The 17851-nt window shown below is 43.0% G+C and overlaps 1 protein-coding gene across 3 annotated transcripts in view; it reads right to left on the reverse strand.

Moving 5' to 3' along the window:
- l1cama (L1 cell adhesion molecule, paralog a) overlaps nucleotides 1-17851 on the reverse strand; it is a 33787-nt gene that overhangs the window by 1751 nt on the left and 14185 nt on the right. Inside the window, exons 2-28 of one of the 3 annotated variants that reach the window (XM_028410309.1) lie at nucleotides 13656-14026; nucleotides 12440-12454; nucleotides 10809-10911; nucleotides 10097-10299; nucleotides 9039-9161; nucleotides 8670-8840; nucleotides 7683-7797; nucleotides 7171-7355; nucleotides 6958-7089; nucleotides 6447-6593; nucleotides 6244-6355; nucleotides 5767-5927; nucleotides 5514-5673; nucleotides 5251-5375; nucleotides 5038-5139; nucleotides 4407-4604; nucleotides 4258-4328; nucleotides 3938-4163; nucleotides 3742-3857; nucleotides 3269-3485; nucleotides 2884-3006; nucleotides 2050-2226; nucleotides 1849-1962; nucleotides 1614-1763; nucleotides 1083-1214; nucleotides 361-433; nucleotides 175-186 (exon numbers count right to left, since the gene is read on the reverse strand). In XM_028410309.1, coding sequence (XP_028266110.1) covers nucleotides 175-186; nucleotides 361-433; nucleotides 1083-1214; nucleotides 1614-1763; nucleotides 1849-1962; nucleotides 2050-2226; nucleotides 2884-3006; nucleotides 3269-3485; nucleotides 3742-3857; nucleotides 3938-4163; nucleotides 4258-4328; nucleotides 4407-4604; nucleotides 5038-5139; nucleotides 5251-5375; nucleotides 5514-5673; nucleotides 5767-5927; nucleotides 6244-6355; nucleotides 6447-6593; nucleotides 6958-7089; nucleotides 7171-7355; nucleotides 7683-7797; nucleotides 8670-8840; nucleotides 9039-9161; nucleotides 10097-10299; nucleotides 10809-10911; nucleotides 12440-12454; nucleotides 13656-13788 — 3596 coding nt within the window. In that variant the 5' untranslated portion in view covers nucleotides 13789-14026. The remainder of the gene's footprint in view (nucleotides 1-174; nucleotides 187-360; nucleotides 434-1082; nucleotides 1215-1613; nucleotides 1764-1848; nucleotides 1963-2049; nucleotides 2227-2883; nucleotides 3007-3268; nucleotides 3486-3741; nucleotides 3858-3937; nucleotides 4164-4257; nucleotides 4329-4406; nucleotides 4605-5037; nucleotides 5140-5250; nucleotides 5376-5513; nucleotides 5674-5766; nucleotides 5928-6243; nucleotides 6356-6446; nucleotides 6594-6957; nucleotides 7090-7170; nucleotides 7356-7682; nucleotides 7798-8669; nucleotides 8841-9038; nucleotides 9162-10096; nucleotides 10300-10808; nucleotides 10912-12439; nucleotides 12455-13655; nucleotides 14027-17851) is intronic. The other 2 variants (XM_028410311.1, XM_028410310.1) reach the window with 2 other exon arrangements.

Consider the following 17851-nt stretch of genomic DNA (forward strand, 5'->3'; position numbering starts at 1 on the left):
TATTAAAATGCATATAAAACATTGCGATTAGATCACATGTTTCCCTAAAATTACAACCACATTAAATAATGAGTTTAAAACAGGTGTTAGAGGGAAGTCAGTAGGGAAATGAGACATCAGTAGGGATAATACAGTAATACAGGGTTTGGGATGGTGAATTGGATCACAGCATACCTTTCTAGAGATCTGCAAAGCAGGGGCAGGCATCAGGGAGAAGAGGGACAGTAAAAGGAGCAGAAAGGGTTAGGAGAACCAAACAGTGCTGAGGGACCAAGGGCTGTGTTAGGAATAAAACTATTCATAGAAGCATAATGCAAAAAAAAGAAAGAAAGAAAGAAAATAGATATTCAGATGGCAAACCTGTACTCTCCGAAAGTCTCATCCTTCATAGGACGTGCTTCTGAGTCCATCGGACCCTCTTCTTTATCTTTCACTGAGGAGCAGACAGATTATTGGATTTTATTATCAGCGAAATCACAAACATGTTCCCCTCAAAGCAACTGCCTTAGACATTGATAATGATGTTATGTAAGACAGCAAGATGACATTAAGATTGTGTATGTGGAGCAAACGGATCTGGATTATCTGTCGACATTTATCTGGATCATGTGAGAGGTGACTGATAAGTTTGTGGCCTAGCACAGAATGATGAGTTTCACAGCTCATATTACATGCACACACAGACTATCATATTGAGTGATAACCAATACTATCGATGTTGCTGCTTTAGTAATACCACTGGGTATGGTTAGATCTATTATTCAATTACTTCCTTTTAGTGCAGGGAAAACTGCTCTCCTCTCTCATGTGGGAATGAAAGGCTGCTGCTTTTCTCTGACCAGTCAGACAAAAGCCTGCAGGTTACTCTTGCAAATGTTCAGAGTAAAGAAACTGAGGGGCAATTTAAAAATAGTGCAGTCATACCGTCTTTTTCTGGTTTAGAATAAACTCCATAAGTACTTGACTTTTTTTATTCCACAGGGCCCGGCAACCTCTAAGTCATTTTTATTCATCCTTACCAAGCACATTCACCCACTTTAACACCTCTGCTCATACTGTAAGCACTGTGAGTGTGGACTTGCCTGAGTACTTGCCCCCTTTACTCCTCTTGATGAAGCAGAGGATGAGCAGGATCAGCAACAACAACACGATGGCACTTACAAGACCGATGAACCAGCCTTGTGTTGCAAAGCTTGGCTGCACTGCCGTCACTTCTTCAGAGGGAAAAATGTGGAAGAAAAAAACAAGAGTTTGTTTGGATTAATAAGGAAACAGGATGAAAGTAGGAGGAGGAATGGAAGCATGTAGCAGAAAAAAAGATAAAAGAGGGAGTAGAATCTGGAGCAAAAGAGACAGCACATTATGCATTCTGATAGGGTGGCATTTCACCAGGGAACCAAAGAACACAGCAAAACACCCAAACAAACATGAGTAATGGATCATTTCATATGGCTAACCAAGCCCTCTCTTTCATAACAGTCTTTGAGAGCACTTCACAGGCAGAGGAAGAACTGCAAGACGCTCTCTGTCGGTTCAGGCTTTTTGCTTAGATTGGAAGCTCAGTGCAGATGAAAGAAAGGAGAATGAATGAAGGCGGAGTGCTCGTACAGTACCTGTTCCTTCTGTCTGGATGCTCTTCTCCCAGTGGGTGCTGTTGTTGTAGATGATTTGTAGATGATACTCAGAGCCAGGGGTCAAGCCCTGGAGCTGATAGAAGGACTGAGAGGAGTTAACCTTCTCTGTCTTCTTCCATTTACTCCCATCTGTAGAACACAACACCTCAGTTTGTGGATTTTGAAAAACAAAAAGGATGAAATACAAAGATATTAGCATGTGCTAACAGTGTACCATTCTTGTTGAGATAGTGGATCTGGAAGGGAACATTCCTGTGCCTCTTCCTGGCCACCCAGCTGAAGTTAACTGAGTTTTCCCCCATAGATAAGCTGATGTTGCTGGGAGGTGCTGCCATACATTCAGACAAAAAAGGGTTAATCTAATGTAACCTGGCCCTACATGAGTCCTTTATTAACCTTTTATGAACCTTTATACCTCCATCCAGTGTGGTGGCTCCTTTCCTCATGATGAGCTCTCCATCCCCAGCAGCAGTGCGCCCCCTCAGGTAGAAGCGGTAGTGGCTGTGACGGTCCAGGCCCTTCAGGGTGAGGTGGGTGACTGTGGGGTCATCAATTGTCTCCACCTGCATGGGGCTGTCATCACTCTCTGTAACTGACCACAGCAAAGCCAAAAAAACATTCAATCACTGCCTGTGTCAACACATGGTTATGGGTGAACTGACTGATGAGCATCATTAAGATGCTCAGAGTCTGACATTTTTTCTGAAGTTATTGTTGATATTATTATTATCAGGTGATGTATTGTATAGTATCATTTACACTACCGGTACTTATTTTGTTTTGCTGATGTCTTTGGTATAAGTTAGAAAATATCAGAATCAGAATCAGAATCAGAATCATGTTTATTGCCATGTAAGTGAAGGGGGTTCACATTACTAGGAATTTGCCTTAGTGATTGGTGCATACAAAGAACATATAATAATTAACATGCAATAAGATAAAAAACTAAAATAAAATTAAGTAAATAAACTAAAGTAAGGCTAAATTTACATGACAGACATGGCGTAACAGACATACAATGAACAGAACATAAAATACTGTGCAGATGAAATGGTAAACATAGACCCTTATATGATCGAATGGAACAGTGTAATGTAATAATGTAACAGGTACCACATGGATCGGTGAGGTGGTACTCGTGTGCAAGTAGTGCAAGATGGAGTAAACAGTGCAAATAGTCGTCATTGTGCAGTGACTATACTAAAGTATGTATATGCACTGGATGCAGAGGAGTAAAACATATGCTTACCCTGTTGGTACTGCAGCAGATATCCAATAAGAATCCCATTGGGCTGGCTGGGAGGCATCCAGTGGAGTGTCATCTCTGTCTCTGATGGGCTGTCTAATGTCAGGGACATAGGAGGGCCAGGAACTAGCAAAAACACAAAAGGCCGTATTAAGTGCGCTTAAAAATCATTATTATAATGTTTTAATCTACAAATTCATTTTCCCCAGTCCATCCCCACACCAGTAACACTGCTCTTCACCATATGAGTGTCATTTCCTTTCTTGTAATCCCATATTGTTCCATCTCTGTCTCTCCTTGTCTGTAATTAAACCTCCTCACCCACTTTATCAATCACCTCCCATTTCAGCCTTGTCAGCCATCCCTCCTCCATCAATAGTATTCTTACCTCCCTCCTCAGTCTTGAAGGACAGCATCTCTGAGGGGGGGCCCTCTCCCTTTTTGTTGTACACAGAGACGACCAGGGTGTAGTGGGAGTATGGTCTGAGATCACTGATGACCTTCTTCTCCTCATTAGGACCAGTTTCCGTTATCAGAATGCTCTCTAGCTCCTGGGCCCTGCGGCCTCGGTGGTGGCCCCTGGGGCCTAACCTTGTCAAGTAGATCTGGAATGTACACAGTAGTTTTTTTAATACACTTGAATATTGAAACATTCTGTATAGTTTTACATGCTCAGTACTCTATGTTAACTGGATAAAACTGGTTCTCTTCTCCTGTGTTAAAAGATCCAGAGAAAACAAATGTCTGTGGTACATTTGAAATAAACCACATTATTCGGCACAACATTGAAACTGTTAAACTAAGACTGGCTGCTGTTATTCCTGAAAAGGCCAAGCAAAAGAGCTGCCCGAGCAGCTGTACCTTGTATCCCAGCAGGTGTCCTCTGACCGTCTCTCTGTCTACTGCCCCCCAGGTCACTTTGATTGTGGTGCTGTTCATCAGTACAACGCCCACGTTCATCGGAGCCTCTAATGGGACTGAGAGACGATGGCAAACAAGAAGGTGAAACCTAAGTAAAGTAACAGTTTAAAAAACATAAATAAATACATTTTTTTACCATCTTCTCCTGAGTAGCCAATAACAGGATCTGCCTCTGGTCCTTCCCCTTTCTCGTTTACAGCCTGGACTTTGATTTCAAACGCCGAGAAGTTGCTGATGCTATTGACAATGAATGGTGGTGTTGTTGTGTAATTCATGTGCCAGTCTGGCCCACTGCCTACCACTCGCCTCCACATCACCCTGTACTTGAATTTAGGTCCATTGAAGTCACGTTTGTCCATTTGCTGTAATGAGAATGGAGGAACAACTGCCATAAAGCACACAGAGCCTATTTCAGAGATTAATTTTACTTTAGAATGATTTGTGTAATAGAGGTACCTCCCAGGTGATGACCAGAGTGTCAGGGTCCATGGACTCACTTCTTACATCTTCTGGGTTTTTGTCTGGAGCTGTGAAAAGCAAAACAAAACAAAACCTTAGTTTAATGTTGCTTGAGTGGATAGTAAAGACATTTTACCGGCCTTTACCTTCAGCAAGTGTGTTATGGATTTCAGATGACTTGCTCGGGTCACTCTTGCCCACATCATTGATGGCAATGACCCGAAAACGGTAGGATATGTAGGGCCACAGGGGGAGGCTGGCACGCACCTCATCACCTCTCACTCGCTTTAGCTCTTCCCACCCCCTCTCCTTTGAACCCTGGTCCTCATACTCAACCACATACTCTGTAGAGGCAGATGAAGAAGTGATGAGGAAAGTTGGGAATGAAAGTGAAACTGAAACATTAGATTGTATAAATGGGAGTCTATGGTGCATAAAACTGTATTTGTACAGTGACATTGTGGCTCATATCCCCAGTCCTAAGTCTACATAAAGCAGTTTATGAAATGTTAAGTTGAAAAATTAGAATAAAGGGAGGCTATGGTTAAATGTTGGTCAATAAATACAAAAGGTTTGGACAAATATTAGTGAAGGGGAGGGTCATTGTGACATTAGAGTAAGTCAGACTGCTATTTTCTGATGAAAATGTGGGTCACAGGTGCAGAAAAACAGCTGACCCGATTACTATCTTTAAAACAAAAAAGGGAACACAAGAAACACAAGAATGACACAGGTGCAAATGTGGCTATTTTAGCAATGCAAGTGTCTGTACTGAACCTTGCACGGGGGCGTTGTGGTCATCTCCAGGAGTCCAGCTGAGAGTAACTGCACGACGTTTAGAATCACTGATCTGGAGGAGGACAGGAGGGTCTGGACGGTCTGAGGGGACAACAACAACATTAATATTCATAATGCATGTCTAATATTTAGAAGTTGTATTTATTTATATATGTCTGTTATGCGTTCACTGCAAGACTCTTGAAATCTTACCACATAAGGTGAGGGTGCCGCTGGCTTCAGCCATGTCCAGCTTTGTGATGACCTGACAGGTGTACACCCCCTCATCATCTGCCTCCACATTTGCTATTATGAGGTCCTGTCCTTCAAATGTGTATCTGTGGATATATAGTTATCACTGACATTATCATCTTGCACCTGAAGTTAATTTGCAACCTTCATTCCTAGTTATGTAATAAACAATGTGAGATCTTCCCAAATATGTCTAAAATTATCCTTCTGATTGTCAGTCTTACTTCTCATCACTGTGGGACTCAAACAGCTTCTTATCATTCTTTCTCCATTGAATTAGTGGAGGGCTGAGATTGGAGTCTACAAAGGCCAGACAGGTAAAGATTGCTGTGGTTTCAGGCTGCACCTTCAGATTCTGTGGCGGAGACAGGATCACTGTCCTGTCTGGAGGAGAAAGCAGACATACGGCGCTGTGACAAGCTGCAGGAGGTGCAAATAACATCAGTTGCTAAGGGACTCAGAGTGTGTCTCACTCACTGAACACTTCCAGCTCAGCAGTAACTGACAAGTTGGTGTTAAGAATGGCGCAAGTGTAGAAGCCCTCATCGTTCTTGGTGACATTAGTGATCTCAAGCCCCCCATCGGTGAGGGGGTTAACTCTGGGATCTGCCAGAAGGGAGGACATGCTGCCTTTCTCCCTATAAAACAAGCACACATACGCACTCAAATCAGAAGGCAAGCAGAGTACAAAATAGTTGCAGTTGCAAATAAATTCTCCATTTTATATTCTGCTTTTTTAAAAATAATAATAAGAAGAAGAACAAAGCCTGTTTGGACACCTGCCACACTATGAGAATTCACAATCACAGCCCAGATGTAACAGCATTTGGTTGATAATTTATGCAGATGATGAGCTACCTACGCAATAACATCACATTTGCAAAATTTATTAATGTGGAAATTTGCCAGACAACATGTGAATATGCAATACAGAGTGATAGTCATGTGCCTCACCATATGACTTTAGGCTTAGGAGAGCCAAAGGTCTCACATTCCAGTAAAGCCTTCTGGCCTTCTGTAAATGTGTATGTGTTCCCATCTTCGGTAAGAATCTGGGGAGGCAGCTCTGAAACAGCACACACATTTATATTAGACAGAGACACTCACACACACACACACAAAGTTCAGTTAAATAAGTGAACAAAACAAATGCTGACCAATGACATAGACGTTGGTGTTTGTCAGAATGGTTCCATATTTGTTGGAGGCTCGGCACTGGTAGATGGCTGTGTCTCCGAAGTCGACATCGTTGAGGATCAGAGATCCACTCGCTGTCAGAGTACGTCTGGGGTCCTTATCCGTTTCTGTTAAAGAGGACACACTGTCAGCACATTGAAAAGATCCAGGGGTGTGTTGATGAAGAAGTCATACATAAAGTCTGAAATTATTCTTGTTTTTTGTATTGACAATCAGCACTGTCTGATTATATGTTCACCAGTTAGCATACTCAGTGTGTAATTGTGGGAGTTACTAATGTTTTACTGTCCTAGGTTTCTGAAATAGATTCTTTCTACCTTAACACACAAATTTTTTATTTTTTATTTATTTTTTTATTTTAGATACTTTAATAAAGTATATTATTATTATTGGACAACCCTGCTATACCACTGAGCCACTGCTGCCCCCCAATTTCATTCCTCAAATTTATTCAGGTGTGTGTGTAATGACCTGAGATGGGGATCCCGTTGATGGTCCAGCTGATAGTAGGATTGGGGATGCCATCTGCCTGACAGTCTAGTCTGACTGTCTCCCCTGGTGCATATAACTGACTGAGTGGTTCCTTGGTCCAGTAAGGAGCAGCTATAGGGGGAAAAACATTGTATCTGTAAGTTGCACAGTACAAAATGTGACAACATGATGACAGTAAAGATAGAGATATACCTTCCACAGTCAATGTGTAAGTATGCACAGTCTTTCCTTGGGAGTTCTCTGATATGCACTGGTATTCACCAGAGTCACTTTCTGAGATGTTACTGAAGCGCAGGCGGCGGTCAAACATCGTTTTAACAGTTCGAGATTCTGACAGCTCCCCATCCTTCCTCACCCAGGACACCTCTGGAGTTGGGCTGAAGAAGAGGTGGGGAGAGTTAGAATAACGAAGAAAGAATGGAGGACAGATGAAACATAAAAGAGAGAAATAGAAATGTGTAAGGATGGTTGAGAGTGAGAGGAAGTGGACAGTAGGTGAGTCAGACAGGCGCAGAGAGTGGAGAAAAGATGAGGTATTTGAAGCAAGAAGCAGATTTGGCAGCAGAAAGTGAAAGATATACGATGGAATGAAATGTATGGAGGAAGGAGAGTGAATGAGATGTAGGTGAGATTGATTAAAAGGAGTGGTTCAAGTGTATTTTGATTGATGGGGAAGAAGTACACACATGTGCACAAACACTTACAGGCCTTGGACGATGCACTCCAGCTCAATGGTCTGGCCCCTGAGGGCGTGGTACTCGCTGCGGAGGCCAGTCGGTCTCATCATGTGAGGTCTCCTGTTCCGCAGTAGCGCATTGGCTGGACAAAGAGAAATGGAAACAAAAAGATGAAGAGGAAGTCTCATACATATGTATGGGTCATTTACAGATGGCTGACACAGCAGCCACTTTGGAGACTCTGACACACACACATATACACACACACACAGTTGCAGGTTGTGGAATGATGTGGAGATGACTTTATAACAACACATCCTTGTACAGATTTTCTACACACACAGAGGTCTGGTGTTAACATGTGTTCATCTCTATGACCTCTGGTTGGGCCACAGATGTAGTCAGACACATCTCAGTGTGAGCTGCATCTCATTACAACTGGGCTGAGTGGGTAATGGACCCCCACTGGCTCTGGAACAACTACAGGAAACGATCACTGCTTTGGTCAGCACAACATGCCACCACATGGTGGATCACATGGAAGTTGACTTTGGTTTAGGTATAGGGTTTCCCACAAGTATCACACTGCAAGTGCCAATTTGATTCTAGCATTTTAACTGGCTTAAAGATAACAAATAACAATAAAAATAGAGCCTGTACAGTATATTGGAAGATACAGAACTGCAATGCATTCAATAAGGACAATACAATAAATGTGTTTTTAAAGTTAAAATAGGGTCAAATTACAAAAAGCTGCCACATAGGTTTTAAATTCCATCATTGATCTGACACTTTGTTTGGCTTTTGTTCAAGCTAAAATATCTCAGCAGATATGTCTGTGTAACCCAGACCAGTTTGGCCTCCAAATGTGTTTTCCAGGAACTTAGGAAATTGGGAAACATTGTAAGAACTTTTCAGTAAGATAAGTGGCTGTGTTTGCGTTCTCCCATAATAACGATACTTGATCTCTTGATCATCACTTGTGTAAGTGTAATTCAGCTGTAGTTTACTCACAGGGGTTGACGGTCAGAGTGATTGGTTCTTTTGCCAGAATGGTGCGTGTCGCTAGGTATTGGACGTTGCAGGTGTAGTCATCCCTGCTGTCTTTACTTGTCAAATGTGCAAAGTAAAGGTTGCCATCCTTTCCCACCATCACTCGCTTACTAAGCTGTATATGGTGAAGCCCTGAGAAGAGAGGGAGAGAGAAAACAGAACAGTGAAAAGACAGCAATTCTATGTAATGTAATATTGGTTGAGAAATAACAGATCAGCTAGCTCTCTCTTAAGTGGACAACTAAAAGATATATACTCTATAAGTAGTAGATTTATTGAGGAGACAGGAAGCAGGTAATGGAAGGAGAGATGTAAAGGTAATGTACTCACTCCAGTCCATCCAGTGAATAATAGGCTCCATAGAGCTCTGCGGAGGGTTGCACTTCAGAACAATACTGCTTCCCTCTTCAGATTTCACATTAACCTTTCTTTCTTTCTGCTGGCTGGGGGGAGCTAGAGGGAGGCAAAAGAAATAAACAAATGTAAATGCCTGTGGACACACATAGGTATAAACCACACACATGCAAAGATGTCCTCAGGTAATTCACAGCATTAACATAGTACAGTATGGAAGGACTATCATTTCAAATCTTGGAAATGGACGAGACTGGACGAACTGCAGGGATTTGAGGGGAACATTTCTTAGGAGGCGCCAGGTGTTTTGTTATGCAGAGGTAGAGTGACATGATCTGTGAGTCATATGTGCTCTCTCTCTCTCTCTCTCTACTTCCCTCTGCCCATTGTTGATAACCCCACAGGAGCCACTGTAGAGTGCTTCATATGACATCAACTCAACAGTGTTTCTGGGGAAACGGTTGTCAGGGAAACTGTGAAGGAAGGAGGTCGCCCATGAGAGAGCCAGTCGCACAGGTGGATGGATATGCAGAGGTGCTCTTTACTTTTGCCCAGGGCCCGCTGTGTGTGTGTGTGTGTGTGTGCGCAATATGATTATAATGTTATTGCGTGTAATTATGCTCTGGGTGGCAGTAGCCTGAGCTCTCAGTGTGAGCCCCCATCTGCTAACAGATGAAGAGATGAAAATAAAGCGGGACAAGGGAAATGTTTTTATACTGGCTTCACATAAAGCTTTGTAAATAAGCTATTTAAACCCACAACAACACAACTCACTTCTAATCTGGACCTTGGAGGCATTTGCAGGAGAACTAACAATGAAATTGACATTTATAGAAGACATGTAATTTCTCTGGTGTGAAGCAGTTTGTTTGAAAACATATTAGAGGACGTTTGATACTCTTTCAAAGAGTCTGATTTTTCTCTCAAGGCTAAAGATTACAACTCAAGCACTGAATATTTAAAGCATCAAGCGTGCTCGAAATTTAATGACCCTGCCTTCAACAACTGGTCAGCGGATGCTTTATAAGTCTTACCGTCGATGTTAAGTATTGCCTCATTAGACACAGCCGTCCCCAGGTCATTGGATGCGTAGCAGACATATTTGCCTTGGTACTGCTTCAGGGGTTCCATAGTACTACTATGCATGTAAAATGCAAATGAGCCAGGGTCTTCAGTCACCCTCAGGTCTGGGTCACTGCTTGGGTCGAACTTCTTTCCATCCTTTGTCCAGTGGAAACTTAAACAAAAAAAAAATCTGTAAAGCTGCCATTCAAATATCGAAGTGACACTCTCATTTCCATGCATTTGAGAAAAGACTTTCCTCACACTCAAGGTGTCCTTATATGTCAGAGAATTTAAGGGCTTAAATGAATTGCTGCAAAAATTTACACGAGATGCCCCAGTGGGACTCAGAAACTGGTGCTGTGTAATTGCGATATTCATCTTTTTCATGGCAATCGGAGCACTTTTCCACTTCAGAGCAGCTAAGACACTCTGAAAAGATTGCTCGAGGGCTTAATGACATTTATCCCTTGCTGAAACAAGAACTGTGACTGGGAGAAGCTGTGCTCTCATGTAATACTAATATGTGGATGTCAGCTGAACAAGGAGAAGGAAGGTCACTGTTCTCAGTTGTCTGAAGAGATAACCGATGGCTAGCCTCCCCATGACTAATGTGGCATCTTTAGACTTAGATAAACCTTGTACATCCTGTGTGTGTGTGTGTTTGTGTGTGTGCTGACTAACATGGGTTGGGGGTTGCCAGAGGCTTCACAGCTCATGACGAGGTCTTCAACGCTAAAGACGGTGACAGACTCCGGCTGCGTGATGATCATTGGAGGCCTTTTGACTGCATGGATTAAAGTCACAGTTAGGACAGTCACAACACTGTAATAAAGTATATGTATATATATATATATATATATATATATATATATATATATATATGTATATGTATATGTATATGTATATATATATATATATATATATATATATATATATATATATATATATATATATATGCACATCTAGGGATTACATGGGTGCAGAGACGTGCTTACACAGAATAGTCGTGCAGAATTCACACGACCTGCTTTCATAAAGCATGCTGCTATAACTCCAGCTATGACATACATGCAATAAATCACCACACTGTATCACATCTCTATGCTACATTTAACGTTGTAACAAACAGCATGGAATAACAAGAGATAGTACTTGTTTTCATATTTTAACATCTCATAAGTATATTCAGTCAATATCACTTAAAAAACTCCCTGGAGAAATAGATGAAATGTAGGCCAAGAAAAATAGTGAGAGTAAGAGACTGGGCAGAGAAAATGGGATGAGATGAGAGGAAATTGATACAGCATAATGTAAGAGGAAGATTTCATGTAAAAGAGATATATAGTGCTCTCAGAAACTGGGAGACTGAGAGGAAGGGGAAGAGTCCACGGGGAAATGAAGGGGGGGCTAAAAAAAAAAGGAATGCCGACCAGAGGAGGTTGTTTCAGCCATGCAACATATGACCATGGTGCATTTTTTATGTTCTTCTTCAATTCACTACGTTCAGATGTAAATGCTCTCTTCAAGGTATAGCTTCAGTGCAGATAAGCCACAGAGACTCATAGACTCCACTTGTAGCCAGAATTTTGGACTTTAAGGAAAAGAGACACAGCCCAAGATCTCAGAGATAAATTTACTGTATGTGGGTAAACGGTTAAAGAGGGGCACAGGCCAAGTTTGCGGTAGAACAAGGCAATGAAGATGGAGAGCTAAACAGACAGGGGAGATGGATGAAAGTGCGGCAAAGAGAGGCCGTGTGCAGAGCAACAGAAAAAAGAGCAAAGGGAGGCAGAGTGAAAAGAAAACAAACAAGGGTTAAATTCGCAGAGATTCAGAAAGAGACGGATTGGGAGAGTGAGGAAATTTAATGAAAGAATTCCCACTGATAGAGAAAATAAGCCCATTTCCTCAGCTGATCAAATTGAAGTTTGAGCTGTAGGCGCTGCTCCATTATTGGCAGAGGAGGAGGAGAGGAGCTGGTGTTTAGTGCTCTAAGTCCTCTTTATTTCCCGGTGTCTTTGATCTGACAGCCCTGCTGCCTCCTGACAGAGCAGAGCAGCTCCTCACACTTCTTCCTACAGGGAACTCACCTATTGGGAACCAACGAGGCTAAACAGCATAACCACAGCTACAGAAACAGGGGCGCATCGTCACATATAAAAACACAAGTGCACTTACTAGCACAGCTCTACAAATGCACACTGTTTGCTGGATGGAAAATAACCTCTCTGGCATAATGAAAGTGTTTACAATAGCTGTGCCAGCACCTGCATCGAGACAAGACAGACGTCAATAAAGTTAAAAGCACTTACGATCACTTATGTGGTCTGTTAGTCCACGATGGTGGGCAGAGAAAAGGGAAGATATGTTAGAACAGTAAACCAGTGAAAGAGGATAGATAGATAGATAGATAGATAGATAGATAGATAGATAGATAGATAGATAGATAGATAGATAGATAGATAGATAGATAGATAGATAGATAGATAGATAGATAGATAGATAGATAGATAGATAGATAGATAGATAGATAGATAGATAATTGTATCATATTTTTATACATGGATGATTAAGTATTGTGTAATGTCTCCGTTAATAGAGCGTAGCTGTTAACCTCGGCTTCCTTGACACAGATTCTAAGGCATCTCCTTTATTGATCCTGATTACTGCCTCACTGATTCTCATTGACATGGCTGAGGCTCCCTAATTGAAAGGCAGGGGACACCTTGACCTTTTACATCTTTGACCTGCTCTTCCCTCCTCATCCTCATCATCCTCCCTTCATCCTGCTCAACCTTCTCACCTCTGCGTCACCTCGCTCCTTCGGGGATTAGATGGGGTGATTTACTGCATTTCATCAACATTTACAGGGTATGTGCATGTTGCTTGTTTGTATACACACTTCTGAAATGTGTGTAGGTGGTAAAGGCCTGTGACTCATTGCAGGTTTCGTTAAAAGCAAACAACAAAAGCAGCAGTGGAAACAATATTGTCTCTCACTCTCCACTGGAGCTTGGTGTGCAGGCTGGCTACATAGGACTAGATGAAGATCAATTTCCCTGCAGGCCCACAAGCTCAGCTGTATTTCTAATGCCCACATATTGCATGGAGGAGATGGAAGAAATTCGAGCAAGCGAGAAAAACCCTCCCTGGATTTTTGTTGTATAACTCAATTGCTGATTGGATTACTCCCCCAATCAGATTCTGTTCGCACCAAGGAAACCGGATCAATAGTGGGACTAATCAATGCACTATGAGGGGATCAATTACAAAGTAATTAGACACACCACAGGCATAAATGAGGGTTGACCAAAGAAACCTCAGACAGTTTTGAGCATAACAGAGGTTTACTGAAAGAGAAACACGTGTTCATTCAGCTCATTTGCACTAATTAATCATGATAAAAGACCATTATTGGAGTGCTTTGATGAATCAACAATATAATTAGCACAACAAATAGATCTTTGAACCTCATGGAAACATTCAGCAGCCATTGTTATGAATATCAAGATATGAATCAGTACTCACAGTTGGAGGGTATGTGTATGGCTGTTTGGCAGGGCTGGGCAGTAAAGGAGAGAAGGACGAGGATGAGGAGGCGGGGGCAGGAGGAGGAGCACTGCCCCCTGCTGCCAACCTGCTGTCGCTGTGTGTGAGGCATTGCTCACTGTCCCATCAAAGTCCCACCTGCTCACACACGTACAGTGATATGCAAACAGAGGGCAACCTCACTCCCAAACACTCTCACATACACTCGTGCTGTGTGAGGCTATGTTTCTTGTGCAAGGCGACTTGGCTTTGCCTCATATGTCTTTGGTTTTCTCCCCTTTTTTTCTCTCTTTGCTCTTTCTTTGGTTTTCTTCTTTAAGTCAGGTCCACGCCCTCCTGCTGATTTGTCTCTGAAAGATAAAAAAGAGTGGGGGGGGGGGAGGTTTAGAGAGGGAGGAGTTGAGGGAGGGAGAGGCAGAGAGGGGCCATGTGTCAGAATGGGAGAAAAATTACCCTGTACCATGTGGTCAGACTGAAAGAGAGGCCGAGACATGGAGTTAACACACCAATCATCAACATGAAAACCACCAACAATGCCAATCACTGTAAAAAACTCCATTTGGGTTTAATTGCATGACCAGTGGTGGCCCATATGGAGAGGCTGGTCAGCAGGACAGATGGTCAGAATACCACAACAAGAAGGTGAACAGAGCCTCCCAACACCCAGATGGACCACTGAGACCAGTGCAGACCAGTGAAGTGTCATATGTAATAATAAGACAAACGAATCAGCTTGATTGTATGCAAAAACTAAGCAGTTGATAGTGTACTTGGGTGGTAGTGCTGTGATAAGTACGCGATAAAGATGCTATCAGTCGTGGTGAGTGAGGCAAGCCACCCCTCCCAGGAGTCTATCTATTCTCCATCTGTACCCTTGGAGTCAGTTCCTCGCCACAACATGCAGGCTGTCCTCCCCCGCGGCACCACGTGGCGCAGCATGCTGACTGTTTACACTACTCAGTATCACACACAAAGAACTGTTATAGCACACCGTGATCAAGATATACATGCAAGACAAAAGAAAATGGCGAAAACGAAAAGAGAGAGGGGCGTATTTGGCAGCTCTGCAGTCTGATTGAAGCAGCTTTGGCTCGGCTCACTGCTGCCTGTTGGCAATGCCACCACAGAGTGATGAGTGACCTTGTGGAGCAGGAGAAGGTCAGAGAGGAGAGGAGATGAAGAAGATGAAGAAGCATGGTGGGTGGAAAGAGCATGATTAGTGGTGATTATCATTCACTTTCTTTAATCTAGTGGGTAATGACAGGACAGTTAATTATGGTTGATATTTCACGTGTCACTCAGGGGAGTATATGCATCGAACAATATCTTAGAAAGAGAAGCAGGGATGTGGGATTTGTCTTCATCAAATAGCCAAATTAGACTAAATTAAAGACCAAACAACAACTAAGTCCTTAATAAGGCAGTTTAAACTAACAGCATTAGGATTAAACGAGCCATTAAACTCGCTTGCGTTGTCAGAAGAATAGTACAAGCAAACAGAGGAGGAGAGGAGAAGGAGGGGTGAAGTGGGTGGAGGACTTCAAGAGAGATAAAAAGTGGAGAAGTGGGATTGCGAGAGAGAGAGAGAGAGGAAAGGTGAAGCAAAGAAGGGGCGGGGGGGGGGTGTAGTGGGTGATGGGTGATGGGAGGAGAGATGAGAGGGAGGGGAGTAGAGTTGACAAAGGGTGACAGCTGTGACGCTAATCCTATCCATCCAATTGCACACATACACACACATGTGCAAGCTTTTCCAATCAGCATGCATCATTCACTCCTCATGTCTTTGACTTCTTTTTGAGACTAAACCCATTTCAGTTGTTGTTGTGCTTTGGAGACAGAGAGCCAATTACAGTGATCTGGTTTCAAACCAGGCAGGATGAAGCAGGGCCAGTCATGGTATTATTGCTCCTGTTTAATGTGATGTAAGGTGGGAGCATGCCTATCAGAGAGCACTGCGTGTGGAGAAAACCAAGACTCTGATTAATGATGAGGCCTACCATACCTTGTCATGCCACCAATCACAACTCACAAAGGGAGCGTGTGCAGCACATGCACAAGCTCAATACACACACACAGAGGCTTGTGATGCATGAACAGACAGACAGAAAGGAACGAGGACAGACAGACGCACACCTCCAGTGGCCTGACAACAGAGATCACACAGATAAAAGGGTACGGTCCGGTGGGCCCCAGTCTGAAGGCAGACCTTGCCAGAGAATATTCCAGTCATGTTGAGCAGGAGCAGTAAAGGGGAACACTATAATGGGCTGGGAAGGAGGATGAGGGTGAGAGGTTGCCATGTAACAAGGCCAACACAGTCACCCAAATATGCTGATACACACACACACACACAAGGCAACTTTCAAGCTGTGTGTGCACAGCATGCAGTCTGGTGGCGGCTCCATTATCTCAGGGGTGAGAGATACTGAAGCAGTTGCCTGATTTCACTTCTTCTAGTGGTCTGCTGTGCAGCTGTCAGGGATCATTCCAGCCCTGTTACCTGCTTCATTGGGCGGGGTCAAAGGTCACTCCTGGGGATGGCTGCTTGCAGGGCTGAGGTGACCCATCCCCAGTCTTTCTGAGTGCTTTTAAAAACTATTATCACCACCGTAGTGTCAAAGGGTGCCATCAGAAGTCAGTCACAGGGGGGATTGTAGGGCGAGCGGCATTCTTTTCAGACTGAAGGGCGTGGTCTTTCTTTTTTTCTCCTCCACAAGAAAGCCTGACTGTAGAAAATTAGCCACCAACAGACCATGTATCAAACAAGCCTAATCGACCGAGTCAATTTTACAGGCCCTTCAATTATTCATGAATTACTTTTGTGGCATTTTGCTTAGAACAACACTAATAACACAAACATTTTGCATTATGCTGTTAGTGTCATTGAAATGTTGCAGCACTTTGGTGGTGTGTGCCCTCCTTGTCATCCATTACATACAAAATTGCACCCTTCCTTCCCCTGCAAAATGCTGTAATTAGCATTAAGTAGACATGTTGGATGTTGCCACGCATTTCCAGTGCTTAATAGGCTCTCATGTCTGTGAAGAAGGTGGAGCAAACACACAAGATCAAACCTCAAGAGTCTAATCATGCCCTGAGTTCGACAAATATTTAAATCCTTACAGTGCCAACCACACACGTATGAGGGATGCTTACTGTTTGGAGCTACCATATTGATAAATGAATTGATGGCTTGGTGCATCACCGCTCCACTGGCTTCATGGATGAGCATATGTGTGTGTTCAAATATGTGTGCAGGTCTTGTGTCCTGTCATGCCTTGCTTTTAAATATTAACTACCTCCAGCTGTGAAGACGTGTAGGAGGAGAAGATGCAGGACAGAAGGAGGGGGGAGTAAAATAAATGAATACATGCCCCCCTTTACCCCCTCATCTTCCCCTAGGGTTCGTCTGTCTGAAGAAACGGCAGAGGAGAACGAAGCGGATGGAGGGTCAGGGGAAAGATGGCGTGATTTAGACGTAAACAGAGAAAGAGAGAGAGAGAGAGGGCGCTCAATAAAAAGTGGATGGATAGAGGCTTTAAAGTGGAAGGGTGGAGAGAAATTGTGAGGGTCAATATGTGGTAATATTGAAGGACTGAGAAACAAGGTGATGCTGGTGGGGGGTGGATGATCAGGTCCCCTACAGAGTGAATTATTCATAGAAATCTCCTTCCTGTCAGCACAATTTGCCCTAAATTCACCCAAATTCATAATTCATACCTCCCTTTGCCATATATCTGGTCTGGCCTCAGACTGATGCTGACCAAATGTACCTGTTCGCCTGTACTGCGGCTGTCTGATTCCTCTCTTCCTCTCTCTGGTACTCATACTTTATGCATGAGCCTGTTGCAGTGAGACAAGTCTCACACCCACTTTGTCGCTACAGCAGAACAATACCACAAATCATGTGAAATCATACCATCTACCTGTTTTCCGCTCCGTTCCACATTTCACTTTGTAACACAGTCATTTGTCACTCACTCGTTCACTGCAGTCAGGATTGCCTTCCTCACAAGACTTTCTTGCATTTTCATAAAAGTGTTTCTACTTAGGATCCCAGTCTTATAATAAGAACTGTCCAGGACAGATGAGTACCCATTTTCCTGTCACTTTTTTATCACCCTTCCACTCACTCAGCCCCCTTGGTAGCTGACACTAAAAGCTTTCTTCAATTC

The sequence above is a fragment of the Parambassis ranga genome, chromosome 7 (assembly GCF_900634625.1).
Source record: "Parambassis ranga chromosome 7, fParRan2.1, whole genome shotgun sequence".
In the NCBI taxonomy this organism is placed as follows: domain Eukaryota; kingdom Metazoa; phylum Chordata; class Actinopteri; family Ambassidae; genus Parambassis; species Parambassis ranga.